Consider the following 22611-nt stretch of genomic DNA (forward strand, 5'->3'; position numbering starts at 1 on the left):
CAGCTCGTAGTGGTACATTTACAACATAGCATCAAATAAATTGCTAAAAGGAAAAATGGTGCAGAAGGAAAATAAGGGTAGGAAAGCAAGATGGATTTCTATGGCTGGTATTTAAAATGCATTATCATGACTCCTAATCACTTGCTAACTGAGGGTTAGATTTGGTTCCAAGTTTTTAAGCAGCCAACTCAAATAGGGTGTGATATCTTCTAGCATGTGCATTTAGAATGCCATGAATAATGTCCGTAGGCATGCATAAAATAGGCCCCATTAAATATATTCAAAATGTTGAATAGAAGATTCGTGCTTTATATTGAATTAATTGTAAGATTTTCTATTGCACATTTTAGAATATTCCAATGAATCACACTTACCAATATAATTTCATTTTCTTTTCTAGACAGCCTAAACAGCAGAGTAACTCAATGTTGATAACTGGTAAAAATTTAAAGACAATCTCATCACAAATAAAATTTAAGAAAGAGAAAAAGAAATAAAACTTACCAAATAGATTTCCTAAACTTGCATCCATTTTTATTTCAAATACTTGAGAAATAACATAGAATGTCAGTAAAAATACTGCCACAGCTACCACCAACTTTGCAGCACCTAGATAAAGGGCAGAAATAATTCAACATGAGCTTATGAGCCCACCGAATTTTTAGTTATGCATTTCCATGAAAAACGTAAGTGTATTTAAAAAACTCTTAAGACTAACAAATATCTACTTCTTATCTACTGGATCTTAATTTTACTTGAGTTACAACAAAAACTGTACCAACAATCTATTTTGATTGATTTTTCTGATCAAACAATTATGAGATTGTCTAGCAACCTAGACACAGGACTGCCTGAGTCATCTGCTTAGTTTTCTCATGGAAAAAAAATGACCTGCTATCAACTTCTGGCTGACTACACAAAAGTATCAAGGCCAATGGAACACCGCCACCAAGTATGTGGGAGGACACATTCTCAATCCTTTTCAATGATAAAGGGCAATACAAGACAGAGAGGATACAAAAACGCTGAACCTTCCAGAGATATTAAGGCAACAGACCAGGATGTCCACTCGGCAATGAGTTCTCAAGTGAAATGTAACAGGCTTACTGTCCTCACCAACCCACACATCTCTTGAAGCACACAAGTGCTCCTGGTATGGTGAACAACGAAATATCTCCCCTCATACTTAACACCAAAGTTTAAGCCACGCCTTCCCCACTCCTGGAGGACTGAATTTGGCACCTGTCACATTTAACACAGTTACATGGTAAGCTTTGTGAACAGACTCTTAGTCTTCCGTACCTTTATATGTTTAATTATTTCTGAGTGCCTTACAAAGAATTAGCACTGCTACTAATTAATTAACTGCTTAATGTGAATCATCACTTGTCTTTCTTCTCCACAGCTAAGCAAATCTAGGAAAGAAAAAGTACAAGATACGAAAGGACATGAAAAATGACAGGAAAGAAACATCATCTTCTTACTCTTAGAATTTCAGAGCCATCTCATTAGGCTATTCAGAAACAATATTAATATTTGCCTATATAATCTCCATTCCCCTCTCTTACCAAAAGTTTAATTTAAATTGATCTAAAAGATCAGCAGTCATTTCACTATACTTACTTAAGGAAACAAAAGCCCACAAGTGAGGCAACTGCCCAAGATTACAGATATCTTAGCGGCAGCACAAGGACAGGAATCCAGGGATCCTGACAGAGCCCAGTGCTTTGTAAGGTTCTCCACTACCATCAAATGACCACATTCTTCAGGGAAGCTACCAAAACTCAACTTACCGGATAAGGAAGAGTAAAAAAGAACTGTGTTCATCCTAACTTCATAAACGTAGAGACTGGGACTGTATCCTTACGGGGATGGGAAATGAACGAACTGATGATGCTCAGAAGGGCTGACGATGCTGAGAAGCAGGAGATTCTCAGAGCTACTCACTTTTATTTAGAAACGCTCTATAAATATAGAAATGAGATGGCAAGGAGGAAGCCTAACTACTAAACCAATCAATTCCCACCCCGCCTCCTGTTTTGTTCCTTCTCCCCCTTCCAAAACTGCTTCCTGTTTTCATGAAAAAGACTCTGACAAGTACGGGTTTCTGGTAACTGACTATACTGCTGAACTGAATGAATAAGCATTTTCAGAACTCTAATGGAAAACTGATGAATTCATAAAAGTGCTAACAAAAGATCAAGATAAAAAAAATTACATGGGACTGAGTGAACTGATGAGGATGATTATAATTTTTGTGACTTTCTGTTTGAATAAAAAGAAAAGAAAAGAGTGACTACAAGTCATCTACATTTTCAGCACAGGAGCGAGTAAAATTCCATTAGGCTTTGAACTCTTCCCCCACAGGATCTAGTAGAGTGCCTTGTATTGATACACAGTAACACTCTAAACAAGTGTTTGCCAAAGGTTAACAGGTGGCATATTCCTTCTGGATCATTTAAGACCAAGGGCTGGAATTATACGTCACATGACAGTCTTAACATCTCATTTTCTAGCAATCATGGGCGTGTGCAAATAATCTTTCCCTGTCCCTTAAAGCAGATGTACCAAACCTTCGTTGTTCAAGACTGAAATATTACAGTGATTAAGATACCAAGTTTATAATACACAAAAGTTCTGGACTAAATTCAATACCAAGCTAAACCTAAGCCTATACTAAACAATATACAACATATTTACATATACATACATGTATATAAAATATACACACACCATTTAGTGAGTGCCTACTACAGACCTAAGTGCCTTATTAGCACAACTTCATTTGCACAGCCTTTCAAGACACTCTTTTCATTTTACAAATAAGGAAAACAAGGTCAAAAATTTAGATCACTTGCCTAAGGTCACATAACTAGTCAGCGGCAGAATTTAGTTTTAAACCAAGACCTACTGAAGTATAAGAAACCATCAAAGGAAGTAGGAGGAAACAAAAGCTCTAAGAGACAGAGAATTTAGAGGCGGAGAAACTAACTGGTGATAGAACAAGCAGAAGGTCCCTGAGGGGGCAGGCGGGTGAAGACCAGCAGAGCCTCCATAATGGTAGGGTTCTGGACCTCCTGTTGCAGAGGGGCTCCCCCAGAGCTGTCACCATCCACTTCTGGACTGGGAGGGGCTTACCCACAGCACACCACAGTTCCCATTCCACCCATGAGATTCCCTCCTACTTCCAGCCATGGACTGTACTAATCTGAGTGTGTCCCTATTTTTCACAAACCAAAAAGCATAAACTTGAGATATTAATGCCTCACTGTAAGAATAATGGCTATAAGGATATTTCAAAGCAACCAGGATTTTTTTTTTAATTAGAAGAGATTAATTAGTCTACAATCAATAAACTAATAGCTAATCTTCCTATTCCTTCATTAAAGGCAGTTCCCTTGAGACCTATACTAAGAACAGTGTCAAATATAACATCAGCACTCAGTGAATAATTACTCATCAATTAATCTTGGTATTAATTAATCAGAGAAATGGATTAGATGACAAAGTTAATTTCAACTAGAATGAATGTAGAATTACATGAGAAAGAGAAACTTGCTTTATTTCAAATCACCATGCTTAAATAAGTAACGTACTTTTAGAACCATACCATTAGAGACGCCCCCATAAGAAAATTTTTTTTAATGGTGAGATGATAATTAAAAGAATGACTATCTTGATTTTGAGAAATGACAAGCTGTCTCCTATGATGGACACACACTACTTAGTAGAAATTTCTATGTAAAGTGTGCATCTTCTACACAGTGGCTGTGCTAGAGGGGCAGGGTGGAGGGATCACACTTGTTTTCACTATAGTTAGGAAGAGGTCTCAGCCTCTCCTGTTATTTATGGATCTGTCTTTTGATAAAGGTAACTACCTTAATACTATGAACACCAAATGGTATTTTTAAATTTCCTCAGTATGCTGCCTAAGGAACAGATGTCCTTACACATAACCTCACTAATGCAGGCTAAACCTGACCTAGCAAATACAACAGTCATTTACGCAAAAGACATTTTACTGAATTCTTCACGTACACTAGTTTCAATTTATGTACACACATAGGAAAGATTTAAGCTTTTAAAGTTCACAATTCATTTTTCTCAACAAGCTACAACTTAGCAAAAATAAAAATCAGCCTCCCTAAGTTATCAAAATCGTTCTTTATATGAACATTATATATATATGTATTTATATTTTTATATTATTAGGCAAACAAGCTTAATGTATAAGGACGTAAACATTAAAAACCATAACTTAAAATATTTAGCATAAATAATTTCAACAGAAGCGTCCCCCAAAAACTTATGTAGAACCCACTAAACGTCCAATTTATGATTTGCCAACTACCTAAAAAAGTAAAAAGGCTAAATAATGATTTAGTTTGTTATATTCAGTCACACTCAACATAGAAAATGATTATTTACCCTCTCATTCAGTCATTACTAAACAAACAGGTTATACAAAAAGCAAAATTATTTCTACTGAAGTAAGTATCTTACCTGCTACCCTCATGTTTGGTTTTTCAGTCTATGGCACTTTTCATTAAATAAGCTCCTAGAATCAAAAGAAAAGGCAAACAGCATTAGGTCTAGAATGAGCATTCCTCCCTAGATTGAGTTTGATTTGGAGTGTATATATTAAACTAATTAAGTAAATGTCATGACATTTCTAAGTATTCTACCAATATTAACATTTAATGAAAAAGCTCTTAGCACTGGGCCTGTCTCCTTCCACTGGGCCATAAAAGCTCCGGAGAGGAGGGTGTGTCTAAAACTGCTCTATCTCCCGCTCCCTAACTGAAGGACGGAGGGAAAACTTGTCATCAAGCATGGACAGAATGATGCCTTACTGTTCTCAGTGATTATGCATTTGTAACAAACTTTTGATATTTAGTTCCAAACCACCAGTTTTCAGCTGAGGTCCAAAGAGGTTAAGCTGCTTATCTAGTGAGGGAACAAATTACCTGCAGAAATGGGGTGAGGATTTAGGTCTGCTGGCTCCTGCTCTAGGGCTCACTCCTATCACACAATTCAGGTGTCACTATGATAAGCACTTATAGGAAAGGCACCTTATCTTAATACCAGGGGTCCTCTTCCTCTTCATGTTTTCAATTTAAATTTGTGAAAGAACATATTCAGATCTATAGAACTGCAATTTTAAATATTCCAGCAATCATCATTATTGACAGTGTATGTTATACATCAAATGAAGAAACTGTAATCTGATATTATTCTAATAATAACAAGAAATAGATACTGGAAAAAAAAATCTGCTTATATGTTTGTGTGCTCCCCCCTAAGAAATAACTCAAGATAGGTGAAATTTTAAAAAGAAAATGGGAAAGCAAGTATACGAGTTTGATAGGAAATTCATGCTCGAGTTCAGCTAGACAGCTTCCACAGTCTACTCAATGTATTGTACAGGAAAGGTAGTCCAAAGAAAATTTCGATTAATGAATTGCATCAATCAAGAATATATATTTCTTTATTTTAGACTGTATTTTAGTACTGGTGTTTCAATGTTGATGTCTGATCTAGTAATGCACAGAATGATTGAAATAAAAACAATGGCAGACTCCTGAAGGACACTGAAAGGGAGTGAGACATCCAGTTTTCTTATTCACCAATAAGGATTTATCGGGGGTGGAGGTGGTGAGCATCTAAAAGGACCAATGTTCTTACGGGAACTCCCTTTCCTTCTGCTCAATCTACCCTGAAGAAAATATCAACATTTATATTTATACCAGTACTGAACTGAGCATTATTGATTTCCTTTGTTAGTTATCTGAACACCTTCCACATAATAGGAAAAGACACTGTTACTTAGCCACAGGCCAGGAAAACGCTACAAGGAAACAAGAGATACTGAAGTATCCAGGAAACAAGAGATACTGAAGTATCCACAAGTTACCACATAAAAGCAGAAAAAAAAAAAAATCTTGGCTTCTCAAATGAAAACCCTAACGAGCTATAAATCCTCTTTTGACTTCCAGCAAGATTGAATATTATGTTCAAAACACACATATATGTCTTTCCTCCCAGCTAACACTCCAAAATAACATCACTCTTACGTGAACATGGCCTGCGATAATTTTTGGGGGGAGAGTGATAAGCAGTTGAGCAGACACCTGATGTTCTATTTCACTGTTTCCATTACCTGCCGAGGAGGTCACGCCTGTACAATTACAATCACTGCCTCATGTACCTATCCCTTGTTTGGACTGCCTAACCAGCCTGCTTCTAAACTTAACACTAGTAAGACCACAATATAAGCAACTACAATGGTCTAGCCAAATTCATGTTTTCCATTAAATTTCTCGGAGAATAACATTTAATAAAATCTCTAAATTAAAATCTCATCAAATCTCAGCCACGACACATTTTTAATTAGTTTGCTTAAGAAGCAAATTAATGATTCAAGAGTGTAAATCGGCATAAGGAAAGAGTATTGAATATATTTGAGAGCAAATCAAGGAGTATCTGTTTACAATATGCTAATTCCAAATCATTCCTAACTTGTCTTCTTAGGAGAACATTAAAAACAAAGAAAATCTTTACATAGAATCATCTTGGGGGATGGGGGAGAAGTAAACCACCTTAATGGAGTCTGCTATATACCTCAAACTGAACCTCCAACAACCAAGGGGAGGTAGAAAAGGTCCAGAGAAAATGAACACAGCAATAAAAGGAGGAAAAAGGTCTCTGCTAAAAATTCAGAGCCCTTTAATTCAGAGGCAACAGGTGAAAATTTTATAATTGTTCTTATATATTAATTAAAAGGCAGAGATATAGAAATTAGAGCCATTTCCAAAATAAGAATATGGGTGGTAGGAGGAGAGTGTTTTTAAGACAGATTAAAAACAAACAAACAAACAGAAACCCTAATAGCACATTTGTGAAATACATTTGTAAAATACATTTTGCCCCCCAAAAGTGTAGTCTAGGTCAAGACAATAAGTTTCAGTGTTTTATAGATCAATGACTGAGCCAGATCAGGTTGTAACATGTAAAGTGCACAATCATCAGAGCCCACTGCGAGCAGGGCCATCATGCTGCCCGGAGCAAGGAAGCACCATTCTGGATAAACGCTAATTTAGTAAGTAACCTGGATCGAAAGAGAGAACCTGAATTAGGGTCTCAGATCAACATACCAGATTTCTTCGAATTTCTTATAATTTAAACATTTCCTTTAGCCCAGCTGTCTACGTTGGTCTGATTCATGAAGTTTTGTTAAATTCAGGTCTGAATAAACAGGCATTGTCCTAGAATCAATCAACTTCAGGACAATAGATAAAAACACAGGTCAAGTGACACTTTCATTCCTTCCTTGAGAAGTGGACTCGAGCTACATCAGGTAAATTATAAGGGCCCATTCTATATCAACAAAATAAGCCATAAAAACAATTGTTCACCAGGACGGGAAAGTCTTGCCATTTAACAAAAACTAGGAAATAATGCAAACAGCAGAGTAAGTCACACACATTCTTATTTTATGTAATCTTCCCATCAGCCCTATGGCATTATAGATGAGGTCAAGGGATTTGTCCAAGGTCATGTGAAGGGAAAGTAAGAAGCTGATACTATAAACAATTCCACTTCCCTTCCACTTCCCAGCAGCTCCCTGCCACGCTCTGAGAAGCTTCCTGACAAAATTCCATGTCAATCAATTTGGCTTTTGCAAATTGCTCTGGGAATTGCTAATCCCTGCTGCCAACTAGCCACTCTAGGGCTCTGATGGGTTGTCAAAATGACTAAGCATGTGTGTTAGAACACTCGTCAGTCCCCACTGTGGGTAGGGGGCATGGAGCCCAAAGCCTGTGTCCTGCTCTCATCCCGCTGAGCCGGGAAGGGAGCAGAGATGCCTGCCCGGGCACCCCCACCTCCCCTGGGGCCCTGGCTGAGGCCCTGTCCTGTCCGCAGAGCCCCAGAGGAGGCCCACCCCGTGGACGCGGCCTGAGGGGAACTGGGCGAGGCCTGTGCAGCCGGGCTCCCTCCCGCCTGTGTGTCGGTACTCCGCCTTTTTCCTCATCCCACCTCCTCAGACACCTGGCTTAAGGGCCCTGACTCTTTCCTTGGACACCCATGGTGTCCCAGCCAAAGGGTTCCCCCTCCCACCTCCTCGGGGTAGGAGGTTAAAGAGGGTTCAATACCAAACGCCCTGCCCCAGAAGAAAAATAGTCCTGTTGAGTTTGGGGTCAGAAGCAAGGGCGGGAGAGGCAGCCCCACAGGGTCGGTGTGCCACGATCAGGTCGGTTCGGTTTGTCTTTGTGTCTTTTTGCTTTGTTTTGTTTTGTTTTAAACCATCATTAGTGAGATTTTTCTTCAGCCACCAGTGTTGGCCTGGAAGCAGAGGGCTGCAGCCCTTAGTGTTTGTAAAAGAAGAAAGAATACACAGCGTGGCCATGGTTGGGTTTTTTTTTTCCCTCCTTTGAGAATTTTCTTTTGTAAAACCAAATTTAAATACTTGTTTAATACTGAAATTAAAATGAAATTAAAATGGATGAAATAGAAGCTGGAACCCTCCTCTTGGACTATGCAGCCTAAGAACCTCATGGGACTATGAATTCACCCAAAATTTTCATTTGCCATCAGGCCGAGCTTTGAAAGAAAAACTGTTCTCTAACCAGGACTGTAACAATAGTGTAAATACTATTTCAGAGTTGAAAGCTGATGGTGCAAATATGTATATAACGTACTGTATTTTTACAATGATCCTCGCATGACTCTACTCCGCCCCCTTTTTGTACTCCATATCTGTCTTCCAGAAACGTCACCTGCCTTGCCTCCTGTGGTCTCTTAATCCAGTAACTGTATTACTGCCTTTAAAGGATGCAGTTATTTAAAAAGAAAAAAAAGAACACTCGTCCAAGACAGAAAGGACAAAGGAAAATGAAGTATACAGACACACTCACTGATACATTTAATATTAACAAACGACTACTTAATTAAGCCAGAAGAAAATACTACCAATTATATATACCAAAAAAATATATACCAATTATACTCCAAAAATACACTCCATTCAATCCACTTTTAACACAGTGCTGGCCGAACAGCAATGTAAGGAAACAAAATTTGCAACCCCAAATGTCTCTTTGGTGTGTTAATTATTTTGAGCTGGAAACAGTCAAGGCCCAAAAGACTCTTTGACCTTCCCCCTTAGCTGCCTAAAGAATTTATAGAGGGTCTGTAACAGGAAGGGAACTATCACCACAGATAACTGTAGTATGAACTACATGTGTAGATAGGGAGGAACCTAGCAAAATCTGTTTGTTAGAATTCCTCTAGGTGTCCCATTGCCACTGCAAGACCCAGCAAACATTTACCAAACATCTGCTTTTCCATCTCCACGTGAATTGCCTTCCTCCCCTTTGAAGTCCCAAACCACTACCCGCTACATCCCTCCTCTTTAGTCTTTAGCGGAAGATAGTATTTAAGGACTCAGTTTTCCTGGGTCTCCCCCATGTATACATGTTATTGAACTATTGATTTTCTGCTAATCTGTTTCATGTTAATTTAATTTTTAGACCAGGCAGAGGAACCTAGAAGGGTAGAAGAAAATTTTTCCTCCTGGACAGCAATTTTAAATGAATCAACTGACAATCAACAGACGATTCTAATATTCATATGAACTGGGGCTTTTCAAGAGGACTAAGGGGGGGAAAAAAAGGTAAAAGTACAAGCAAATAGATTCAAAGTACATTTAGGCCCAGTGATGGCTAATTTATGTGTGACAACTCCACTGGGCCACTGGGCGCCCAGATACCGTACTTTGTCAAACATTCTGGGTGTGTCTGTGAGGGTGTTATTGGATGCGATTAACATCTGAGTAAAGCAATTTGCCTTCCCCAAGTGAGTGAGCATTGCCCAATCCATTGGGAGACCTGACTAGAACAAAAAAGGCTGAGTAGGGCAGCATTTGCTCTTTATGCCTACTGTCTTCAAGCCGGTCCATTGGTCTTCACCTGCCTTCGGACTTGGACTGACACTTATACCACTGACTTCTCCCAGCTCTCAGGCCTGTGGACGCCCGCCTGCCAACTGCAGACCCTGGGACTTCTCAGCCTCCACAACTGCATGAGCTGATTCCTTCTGATAGTTATCTATCTCAGATAGATAGATTGACAGACAGACAGACAGGCAGTCTCCTATTGGTTCTATTTCTCTGGAGAACCTAGACCACCTCTCAAGATCAAAATGTAAGCGACTAAATTTTCAGTCCCAGATCAGTTAAAGAGGAAAATGATATAATACTGAAATCAAAAGAATACTGCAGCTAAAAGTCACAAGGGTAAGTTCTTCTAATGTTATGCGTACAAACAAAAGTATGGTATTTAAAGAAAACTATTTGCAAAAAATACGTGCATTTATGTAAATAAAACAGAGCAAGTGTTGGCAATTTTCTGTAAAAGGGCCAGACGGTAAATGCTTTAGCTTTTAGACCATATAGTGTCTATTCAAACTATTCTGCTCTGTAGTCGTAACTGAAAAGCAGCCATACACAATATGGAAACAAATGGGCTCAGTTGTGTTATAATAAAACTTCACTTATGCACACTGAAATTTGAATTTCATAAAATTTTCACATTACAAAATATTCTTCTTCTTTTGATTTTTTCTTTCCAACCACCTAAAAATATAAAAGCCAGTCTTGGTTCATGACCCATGTGGACCCATAGGTCACAATTTGCCAACCTGAGGTAAAGGAATAAAAAATGAACTTAAATTTTAAAAACTTTATAAATAGAGGAATAAAAAACTTTCCTGACCATGCTCTAATATTCCAACATTTCTTGCTGGGCTACTTGTGGGCTATACAATTCCCATAAGGCTTCTATGGGTCCTCTTAGAAGTACTAGTACAGAAGTAGGACAAATCAGACAATGCTGACTTCTGTGTTCTATACGTGTTCACCATACATTTTCATAATCAACTGCTCTTCATGGAAGAAGCATATACTCCGTGAGAAGCAATATAATGGATCCTCTTCAAGAGAAAAGAAGTCCTTCCCTTCCTACAGATGAAGCTGTCCACCTACAGCAAAGATGGGAATAAATCTAGGAATGTTTTCCAAACGATCCCAGGAGACATTAAAAAAAACAGGGAAAATTAATCTTATTATATCCCATTTCATTAACTGTAAAATGATAGTGACGAGATCTTAACTGTTTTCTAAAGTCTTTAAAAGTGATTATTTTTGTGATGGGCTTAAAAAGGGAGAAGGGGGGACGGGTAACTGTGCACCTGATGTTTGATCAATTTTTAAAATTCCAAATATTTAGTTTTAAGAAATCTTTGCTTTAATAGAAAGCTGTCACTATGGTAGGTGCAGACTGCTATCAAGTACCCATCTCCCCCAGATGCCACTATGCACACATCTTCACCAGGAGGGATACATTTCTGAAATAACGAAATGAAGAGGGTGAGAAGACTGCATTCATTTGAAAGAATCTTAACATTCAAACACTCAGTATGATATGTGAGCTGCTATCACCGTGTTATAAATATTGTGAATTTAATAGAATTTGGTGTTTTCTGTTAAGCAACAGAAAAAAAATCCAATTACTACCTTAACAGTATTTTAGTTCTAGTAGGAGACTCTGATATAGAATCCTAGAGAATGGATGTTTTAAAAATCTACCATTTTAACACACATGTGTCAGACACTTAAAAGTGTAAGTATGACCCTATATGGTGAAAGGGAAATTTTTCGACGTCTACATAACAACTAGAAAAGTATCCCAGGTTTTTAAACTAATCTTACATTTTGACTAGAAGAAAATAAAAAAAAAAGCAAAGGAGCTAAAAACAAAGTATTTGGTAAAGAAAGAAGATCTGTATAATTCTATAATGCCAAGAATATATTCACTTTTTCCAAAGATCACGGAGGAAAAGGTAAATGTATCCAATCTCCTGCAAAATGGCCTTCAAAAAGGTGAGACTGCAGAGCAACAGACCAAAAACTTCTAAACAATGGCTCTATAGAACCAATAAATAAATCTTTTAGAAGAAAACGTTAATGTTCTATTGAAAACCTTAAGAAGACAGGGATACGAATGATCTAACCCTGGGTTTATAAGTTTTCTGAACTAATACCATTACTTATTTTCTTAATACAATAGCATCACATTGAAATTACACATTGAAATTACATTAAAAAGAGGATTAATATCTAACTGGGCCTCAGAAACAGGATTAAAAGCATACTGTGGAAAAGCACAAATGAACCAGAAGGCACCCCACCCTTCCCCGCAAAACGTTCTGGGTGCACTTAGCTTTCCTCCACAGTCTGTCTACCCAGCATAATCTGCTATCCTTTGTTTTTATCTGCTTCTCCTGGCAGTGCCTGGAGAGAGTAACACTTCAGAAAACTTCCATCTGTTCTGCAGCAGCTGGATAAAACTTCATTCTCTTAAGAATGAGACACGACAAACTATAACTGTCATCCCAACCTGTCCCTCGAGTTAAAAACCAGTTAGCAAAGAGCCCTGCTAATCATGCAAGTGCCCTGCCTGTCCTGACTTGGCCCCAGTGACTAGTGCAGGGAGAAGTAATCAAGCCTGCCAGACCACATGCACACTACCCTCTAAAAGCAGACCTATTGCGACAGTGTTCACCCTACACTGAGAGTTCCAGAGGACAACTCCTTCCACCACTGTGATGTGAATTTGCTAGAGACCTACAGTCTTTCCTCTTCAGAAATTTGGTATTAGATTTCTGAAATATTTCACTTGATCAACAGGCATTTAACCATGTTTTCTGTAAATATCAATACCTGAAGTAATTAGAAACTAAATGGACACGTACTCAGCTTTCCCCATCCCAAATCTAACATAGTTAAGCAGGTTTCTCCTGACAAAAATATTTCGTTTGCCAAAATGATGTCACTAAGGAAACACCACAGCAGGAGGGGTTGCTCTTCAATGAATTCTCATTGATGAGCAAAGATTTGTCCTAATCTACAGATATTCCCTCATTCAGGACCCAATGTACCACCATGGTGTTTCTATTTAAGTTGGCAAGCAAAGTTCAGGTTTACTCTGACCCAGACTTGGTGCTGATGCCAATTACCACCACAACATCCTAAAACTACTCATTATAGGACAGTAGGTGGCTGGTGTATATGCATATAACCAGCTAGCTGGCATTAATGAGGGCTATGAACTCTCTAACAGAAAAAAAGTGATAAAAAAGAAATCAAATGATCAAGCCACAATAATGTCAACGTGACATTAAGTAAATATTTTAATGGACTGTGATTACAAAATGGAAATCGCTAAAGTACACAGAAGCTTAAAAATAAGACTTCTTACCTGATCTGAAACACCAACATGTGAAAGACTGGAAATGGGTAGGATGAAAATAATATGGGGCCAAATTGGAGTGCATTACACCCTATGATCCAGCTACCTTGCATTTTATTTTATTTTATTTTTTTTTTTAACATCTTTATTGGGGTATAATTACTTTACAATGGTGTGTTAGTTTCTGCTTTATAACAAAGTGAATCAGTTATACATATACATATGTTCCCATATCTCTTCCCTCTTGCGTCTCCCTCCCTCCCACCCTCCCTATCCCACCCCTCCAGGCTGTCACAGAGCACCGAGCCAATATCCCCGTGCCATGCGGCTGCTTCCCTCTAGCTATCTACCTTACTACGTTTGTTAGTGTGTATATGTCCATGACTCTCTCTCGCCCCGTCACAGCTCACCCTTCCCCCTCCCCATAACCTCAAGTCCGTTCTCTAGGAGGTCTGCGTCTTTATTCCTGCCTTACCCCTAGGTTCTTCATGACATTTTTTTTTTCTTAAATTCCATATATATGTGTTAGCATACTGTATTTGTCTTTTTCGTTCTGACTTACTTCACTGTGTATGACAGACTCTAGGTCTATCCACCTCATTACAAATAGCTCAATTTCGTTTCTTTTTATGGCTGAGTAATATTCCATTGTATATATGTGCCACATCTTCTTTATCCATTCATCCGATGATGGGCACTTAGGTTGTTTCCATCTCCGGGCTATTGTAAATAGAGCTGCGATGAACATTTTGGTACATGACTCTTTTTGAATTTCGGTTTTCTCAGGGTATATGCCGAGTAGTGGGATTGCTGGGTCATATGGTAGTTCTATTTGTAGTTTTTTAAGGAACCTCCATACTGTTCTCCATAGTGGCTGAACCAATTCACATTCCCACCAGCAGTGCAAGAGGGTTCCCTTTTCTCCACACCGTCTCCAGCATTTATTGTTTCTAGATGTTTTGATGATGGCCATTCTGACTGGTGTGAGATGATATCTCATTGTAGTTTTGATTTGCATTTCTCTAATGATTAATGATGTTGAGCATTCTTTCATGTGTTTGTTGGCAGTCTGTATATCTTCTTTGGAGAAATGTCTATTTAGGTCTTCTGCCCATTTTTGGATTGGGTTGTTTGTTTTTTTGTTGTTGAGCTGCATGAGCTGCTTGTAAATTTTGGAGATTAATCCTTTGTCAGTTGCTTCATTTGCAAATATTTTCTCCCATTCTGAGGGTTGTCTTTTGGTCTTGTTTATGGTTTCCTTTGCTGTGCAAAAGCTTTGAAGTTTCATTAGGTCCCATTTGTTTATTTTTGTTTTTATTTCCATTACTCTAGGGGGTGGGTCAGAAAGAATCTTGCTGTGATTTATGTCATAGAGTGTTCTGCCTATGTTTTCCTCTAATAGTTTGATAGTTTCTGGCCTTATATTTAGGTCTTTAATCCATTTTGAGCTTATTTTTGTGTATGGTGTTAGGGAGTGTTCTAATTTCATTCTTTTACATGTACCTGTCCAGTTTTCCCAGCACCATTTATTGAAGAGGCTGTCCTTTTTCCACTGTACATTCCTGCCACCTTTATCAAAGATAAGGTGTCCATATGTGCATGGGTTTATCTCTGGGCTTTCTATCCTGTTCCATTGATCTATCTTTCTGTTTTTGTGCCAGTACCATACTGTCTTGATAACTGTAGCTTTGTAGTATAGTCTGAAGTCAGGGAGCCTGATTCCTCCAGTTCCTTTTTTTGTTCTCAAGATTGCTTTGGCTATTCGGGGTCTTTTGTGTTTCCATACAAATTGCGAAATTTTTTGTTCTAGTTCTGTGAAAAATGCCAGTGGTAGTTTGATAGGGATTGCATTGAATCTATAGATTGCTTTGGGTAGTAGAGTCATTTTCACAATGTTGATTCTTCCAATCCAAGAACATGGTATATGTCTCCATCTATTTGTATCATCTTTAATTTCTTTCATCAGTGTCTTATAGTTTTCTGCATACAGGTCTTTTGTCTCCTTAGGTAGGTTTATTCCTAGATATTTTATTCTTTTTGTTGCAATGGTAAATGGGAGTGTTTTCTTGATTTCACTTTCAGATTTTTCATCATTAGTATATAGGAATGCCAGAGATTTCTGTGCATTAATTTTGTATCCTGCTACTTTACCAAATTCATTGATTAGCTCTAGTAGTTTTCTGGTAGCATCTTTAGGATTCTCTATGTATAGTATCATGTCATCTGCAAACAGTGACAGCTTTACTTCTTCTTTTCCGATTTGTATTCCTTTTATTTCCTTTTCTTCTCTGATTGCTGTGGCTAAAACTTCCAAAACTATGTTGAATAAGAGTGGTGAGAGTGGGCACCCTTGTCTTGTTCCTGATCTTAGTGGAAATGCTTTCAGTTTTTCACCATTGAGGATGATGTTTGCTGTGGGCTTGTCGTATATGGCCTTTATTATGTTGAGGAAAGTTCCCTCTATGCCTACTTTCTGCAGGGTTTTTATCATAAATGGGTGTTGAATTTTGTCAAAAGCTTTCTCTGCATCTATTGAGATGATCATATGGTTTTTCTCCTTCAGTTTGTTAATATGGTTTATCACATTGATAGATTTGCGTATATTGAAGAATCCTTGCATTCCTGGAACAAACCCCACCTGATCATGGTGTATGATCCTTTTAATGTGCTGTTGGATTCTGTTTGCTAGTATTTTGTTGAGGATTTTTGCATCTATGTTCATCAGTGATATTGGTCTGTAGTTTTCTTTCTTTGTGACATCCTTGCCTGGTTTTGGTATCAAGGTGATGGTGGCCTCGTAGAATGAGTTTGGGAGTGTTCCTCCCTCTGCTATATTTTGGAAGAGTTTGAGAAGGATAGGTGTTAGCTCTTCTCTAAATGTTTGATAGAATTCGCCTGTGAAGCCATCTGGTCCTGGGCTTTTCTTTGTTGGAAGATTTTTAATCACAGTTTCAATTTCAGTGCTTGTGATTGGTCTGTTCATATTTTCTATTTCTTCCTGATTCAGTCTTGGCAGGTTGTGCATTTCTAAGAATTTGTCCATTTCTTCCAGATTGTCCATTTTATTGGCATAGAGTTGCTTGTAGTAATCTCTCATGATCTCTTTTATTTCTGCAGTGTCAGTTGTTACCTCTCCTTTTTCATTTCTAATTCTATTGATTTGAGTCTTCTCCCTTTTTTTCTTGATAAGTCTGGCTAGTGGTTTATCTATTTTGTTTATCTTCTCAAAGAACCAGCTTTTAGTTTCATTGATCTTTGCTATTGTTTCCTTCATTTCTTTTTCATTTATTTCTGATCTGATTTTTATGATTTCTTCCCTTCTGCTAGCTTTGGGGTTTTTTTGTTCTTCTTTCTCTAATTGCTTGAGGTGCAAGGTTAGGTTGTTTATTCTAGATGTCTCCTGCTTCTTAAGGTGGGCTTGTATTGCTATAAACTTCCCCCTTAGAACTGCTTTTGCTGCATCCCACAGGTTTTGGGTCGTTGTGTCTCCATTGTCATTTGTTTCCAGGTATTTTTTGATTTCCTCTTTGATTTCTTCAGTGATCACTTCATTATTAAGTAGTGTATTGTTTAGCCTCCATGTGTTTGTATTTTTTACAGATCTTTTCCTGTAATTGATATCTAGTCTCATGGCGTTGTGGTCAGAAAAGATACTTGATACAATTTCAATTTTCTTAAATTTGCCAAGGCTTGATTTGTGACCCAAGATATGATCTATCCTGGAGAATGTTCCGTGAGCACTTGAGAAAAATGTGTATACCTTGCATTTTAAAACAAAGTCATCAGTATAATCTTCGTTACAAACTTATGTCAAGTACAGGCATCACATATTAAACTCTATTATAAACAAATTTTACAAAGTAAAAGGTCTAAAGAATTGTTACATTATAATTCTTTTATCCCATAGCTTCGTAATAACCCTTTACCATAACAAGAGGAACTTGTGGTTTCTCAGGTACCTAACACTCTGTATTTTGATTCCAAGATACATACTACTTCCCTTATTTTAACAAGTTTTAAATCAGGATGAGGCTCACAACCACATTTTTGTGGTTAAAAGTAATAAAATAATGGTGTACCTTACAAAGATCTTAGATTCAATGAAACATCACATCTGGTTCTTTGAATCCCTAACTATAAAATAACACACACCATGGGCACCACAATTACTAGTGGGCTTTTTACGAGGCAAACTCCTGAGCCCAGAATCCCGTGGAGTGAGGATTAAAACTCCTGCATGGTTACGAAACTCCCCAGGCGATCCTCATTCCACTTAGATGTGAGAACTTCAGCCCAATAGTACACCAATCCAAACACACAGAGAAGTTTGGGGTAGTGGTGGGGAGTAAGTCAGATCTAGGCCAAAAAAGCCCAAAGGTAAAATTCACAGGACAAGGGCTTCCCTGGTGGCGCAGTGGTTGGGAGTCCGCCTGCCGATGCAGGGGACACGGGTTCGTGCCCTGGTCCGGGAAGGTCCCACGTGCCGCGGAGCGGCTGGGACCGTGAGCCATGGCCGCTGAGCCTGCGCGTCCGGAGCCTGTGCTCCGCAACGGGAGAGGCCACAGCAGTGAGAGGCCCGCGTACCGCAAAAAAAAAAAAAAAATTCACAGGACAAGAATCTTCATTCTTTCCTTAACAATGAATGGAAATCAACCTGACTCTGGGCCAGGTCTCCTGCGGGGGTGAGGAGGGAGAGGTGGGCAGTGAATAAATCTGGAAATAATGTGCTGAGGAACAAAGCAAAGCGAACTCCTGTTTGCAATGCTAACAACAGAGTGCAAAATTAAAACTGTCCCAATATTTTCTTGCAGTTTCCTCTCTACCAAAGCAGAATTTTGCTTAAAAAGTCATAATCCAGTTGAAGAAATGAAATGGGGATCAGATTTCTGTAACTGACAGTACAAACATACCCAAAACAGAAAACAAGACAAAATGACATTTTGTTCCGTCTGCTCCTTCAGAGCTCCACAACTGTCGATTAAACAGCTGTAATGTAACCTACTTTAATGCTACACTATACCATCCAAGAGGAGAAAGAAAGATGGATGAATGGGTAGATGGAAAGAAAGAAAGGGAGGGAGAAACAGACATTATTGAGTACAACAGCAAAAATAAAACTACATGTTAACTATAAGAGTTGAACATAAGCAGGATAAAGAAGTGTCTAGTTCACAAATCACTATAAAATGAGACGAAAGGCACAAATTTACAGGAGTATAACTAGTAAACTATCTTCATCTCCTCATGTAACTATAATATTTTACATTATATTAGATGGGATGTTACAGGTTCCTATTCTGAATGTTTTAGAATTCCCCCATATATTCACTTCATTTATACGGTCTTTAAGTAGTCTGCAGAATTTCACTGCACCAGGGCAGACATAATTCTGTCAGTCAAACTTTTCATGTGAAGAAACGGAGGAGCAGAGTGGCTCCATCTGCCCAAGGGCCCTGGAGATGCAAGTTAGCAGCCATTTGCAGAGAACTGGTAGTAAGAAGATTCTAGTGTAAAACTTTCTGAACCAATTAAAAAATTCATGTTTTGGTCCTTCGATACAAGCACAGGTCCTTCAATACACATTTAATGATCAACTAACTGCAGAGGCTGAATGGTATGGAGAGTCAAGTAGTACACCTGATAACCATGATACTATCTAAACAAGCCATGCAGAACTTATGATGAAAATTAATGCAGACTCATAGCTACAGACGTCCACATAACTTTTTCTCACTAGCACACAAAAACCCACCAGGGTCCATCAATGGATGAATGACTAAACAAAATGTAATATGTTTCTATACATGGAATATTATTCAGCCATAAAAAGGAATGAAGTACTGATACAGGCTACAAGATGAATGAACCTCTAAAACATAATGCTAAGTAAAAGAAGCTAGACACAAAAGATCACCTATTTTGACTCCATTTACATGGAATATTCAGAATAGATAAATCTGTAGACAGAGAAAGCGGACTAGTGGTTGCCAAAGGTTGGGGAATGGTGAGTAACTGCTTAACGAACATGAGGTTCCCTTTTAGGGTGATGAAAATGTTGTAGAACTAAACAGAAGTGGTGACTGCCCAATACTATGAATGCACTAAATGTCACTGAATTGTACACTTAAAATGGTAAATTTTATGTTATGTGGAATAAATTTAGTTTTTAAAGGAAATTTAAAAACTCACCAGAGACTAGAAAAATAATGAACAGATGAAAATTAATTAGATTATAGATAAGGCAGATGTAAGTAATAAAATAGCTTGAATCAAACAAACAGGCCGATGAAGGAGACAATGAAAGAATACTGATGGGGTAAACTGTGGAAATTTAGAGGCAGTGGAATACAATTTCCTCCTCTGAGAGAACATCAGCTGGCTCTATTTTAGGAGCAGAATAAAATTCACAAAACCTTTTAAAGTTCCATAAGATGTTATGGAAAAACCCGAACGAACATTTTGGCCAACCCACTAGCTTTGTGAGGGTCCAGGCTGCCTTATTCACAGTATCCACCTTACCTATAATTACTGGCACATATAGGCACTCTCATATGTCTAAATGAATGTAAAAATTGTTGAATACTGAGACTGCCCATTTAAGACCTAAAATATGTGGTAAAAAAAAAATAACATTCTTATGATTCCCCACAGGGGCTACTTTTCACCATTCAACAATCTCTTTGTCCTTTGACCCTCTTTCCAGTGACTTTTCCCTTTTTAATGTATCTTCTTTAATTATGAAAAGATTAGTTAGTAATTCTGTTTTAATTGTAACATATATTAAGTTTATTTAAAAAGTCACTTTAACCCAGTGGTGCTCAGTCTTATTTTGACTCCCTTTTAAACAGAAGCCCCCTCCATTGGGGATTTGGGGGCGGGGCGGGGGGCAGGGGGGGCTGACTGCATCCTTTTTAAAAATCCTCATTTATGGGTGATTCTGAGAGATCCCCAGGTTGAGAATCACTGCATGAAACTCGTTTTATTTCTTACTATCAAGAAATGCTAGTCTTTAAAAGAGCTGAGAGAACATTACACAGAATCTGTGAAACAAAGCTTCTCACACCTGTATACACTGGAAAAAAAAAAAAAACCTGTGATTTAATTAGTAAACTGACAGGGAACTCAAGAGACTGGCAGCTTTTAAAAAGAGATAGTTAATGATATGACCAACCCGGATGCTGATTCTGCCAATCTCTTGCTGAATGGCATGAGTTAGTAACTTGTATGTTCTAAATTAAATGGAGATCCCTTTGTACTCAATGATGCACTGTATGAATAACATTAAGGTTTCCCTTCACGTAAAATTGTAAAATGTGACAGCATACCATTAGTCCTGAAAGGTGGTTAAGAGTTCAAGGGGTCTGGGATCTACTGTCAGCATCAACCTCAACCTCTATGGGAGTTCATAATTTCTCAGTAAAATTGGGAAAGATACACAAACGGACCTACTCTATGGGTTGTAAGAAATAAATGTGCATATGAAAGCACTTGACACAGTGCCTAGTAAGCAATCTAGTATCTAGGATCATTGTATTCATATTCTTTTAGGCCAAATAAAAAGAAACAAAGAAAAGGTTCTGTCAATTAAATACTTTTGTATGACACGAAATTTTAAAAAGCAAAAGGTAGAGGATGATGAAAACACAAAAAATTACAGTTGGAGATCTTAATCTCAATGTCAGTCCAACACTCATTATTCAGATCTAGGGTCACAAATCGTAACATATGGTAGAAACTGTGAGGACAGCGGCAAACAAATGGGGAAAAAACAAGAAAAAGAAAAAAAAAGGAACGAACAGCACATCCATCAATGACACCGAATGCCAATGGGCCGACATAGGTTTTAAAAATAAAAAGTACTTCCAACTTAGAAGACACTAAAACTTTACAACTGAGCCAAGACCGCCCTCCTCAGAGTTCAAATGCAACCTACAACTCCATCCCCGCCTCTTTAGAGCACTCGGCCCCCATTTCCAACACGAGCGGGAGCCCCAGAGCCGGACGCGCGCCCCAGGTGCCAGTCACAGGCCGGAGCGCCAGGTGCAGTGGCCGCCCCGCCCTCCGCGGACTGGCCGCCGTACTGGGGATGCCCGCGCGGGGGCGGCGGCCCGGACCCCCGGCCAACCACGCTCTGGTGCCCTGGTCCTGCCGCGCCCTGCCCTCGGCGGGACGCGCCACGACGACCTGAGTACGCCCAGGCACACCCCGGGCCGGCGGTCGCGGGGTGAGCAGAGGATAAAGGTGAAGGTGGGTGCCCGGCTGCCCCCAGCCTCCCTCCATCCTCCCCGCCCTCGGCCGCGGCTCCGTCCGCCTCCCCGTGCGTCTCACCGGCCTTCCGCCCGCCTCTCCGCCGCGCGTGCCCGCTTTTCGGCCTCCCTGCGGTCAGTCTTGCCGAAGGTCGACAGGAGCCACCGCCGCCTCCCGCTCGCTCCTCCGCTTCCTCCCGGGCTCCTACGGCTTCCCCTCACCCCCGCGAGTGGCCAAGAGGAAGCCAGCTAGCCGCTGGGCCGCCTCCCTCACTTACCCGCCGCGACCAATGGGCCCCGCCGCCGGGAAGCCGCGCCCGCCCCCTGGCGGTGGAGGACCTAACGGTCGCCCCGGAGGCCGGAGGGAGGGGCCGTAGAGCTGAGAGGGAGGGCCCTGCGGCCCCGCCCCCCGCCTGCGCTGCGCTTTCGGGACCTGCCACGTGGGAGCCGCAGGGGCGGCGGCCGGCCGCACTCCAGAAGAGGGCAGATAGGTATCGTCTATTTCTACCACACGCCGCCTTGACCCACACTTCCATAATCCCCACCTTAAAGGAAGAAATTTTAAAGTAATCAGTCCCATTCTAGAAGTCCACCAGCTAGGGTATACGAGACGGTCAGTTCAACGTAAGGTCGTAGGCGAGTTCCTTTTGACTCCTTAAAAGCTAACTAACCTACGGTGAAAATACTACCTGTCGGAGCGCTAGAACGTTGGTAACCCCAAATGTCTGACCCAAGGAGAAAGGTAGTGCTTGTATTTTGCACCTCACTTTTGTTTCATTTATTTAGGAACCCGACAGTTAGAAATGTTTTTCTCCTGTACACACCTTTTCCCACGATTGTGCTGTTAATTGAGAAGTCAATCCAAGTCCCACTATCCAAAACTTGAGAACACAAAATAGTTTCATAATTCCGATACATATTCCAGAATAATTAATAACTATAACTCTCATCATTAGCTATTATTAGGTAGAATGTCGGAACAATACATGGTTGTAGAAATTAAATTGCATTAAAGAAATAATAAGGTCTAACCATAGTTAGTCTTCTACCAAGTCTTA

The 22611-nt window shown here is 39.4% G+C and overlaps 1 protein-coding gene across 2 annotated transcripts in view; it reads right to left on the reverse strand.

Moving 5' to 3' along the window:
• The window catches only part of FAM3C (FAM3 metabolism regulating signaling molecule C), a 51591-nt gene extending 29753 nt beyond the window's left edge, over window positions 1–21838 (reverse strand). The window contains exons 1-3 of one of the 2 annotated variants that reach the window (XM_060020797.1): window positions 21636–21838; window positions 4504–4558; window positions 505–609 (exon numbers count right to left, since the gene is read on the reverse strand). In XM_060020797.1, the coding sequence (XP_059876780.1) occupies window positions 505–609; window positions 4504–4516 (118 nt within the window). In that variant the 5' untranslated portion in view covers window positions 4517–4558; window positions 21636–21838. Of the gene's footprint in view, window positions 1–504; window positions 610–1793; window positions 1994–4503; window positions 4559–21635 lie in introns of those variants that run through there. The other variant, XM_060020796.1, reaches the window with a different exon arrangement.
• Between the last annotated feature and the right edge of the window lie 773 nt (window positions 21839–22611).

This window comes from Delphinus delphis, chromosome 9 (assembly GCF_949987515.2).
Source record: "Delphinus delphis chromosome 9, mDelDel1.2, whole genome shotgun sequence".
NCBI lineage: Eukaryota > Metazoa > Chordata > Mammalia > Artiodactyla > Delphinidae > Delphinus > Delphinus delphis.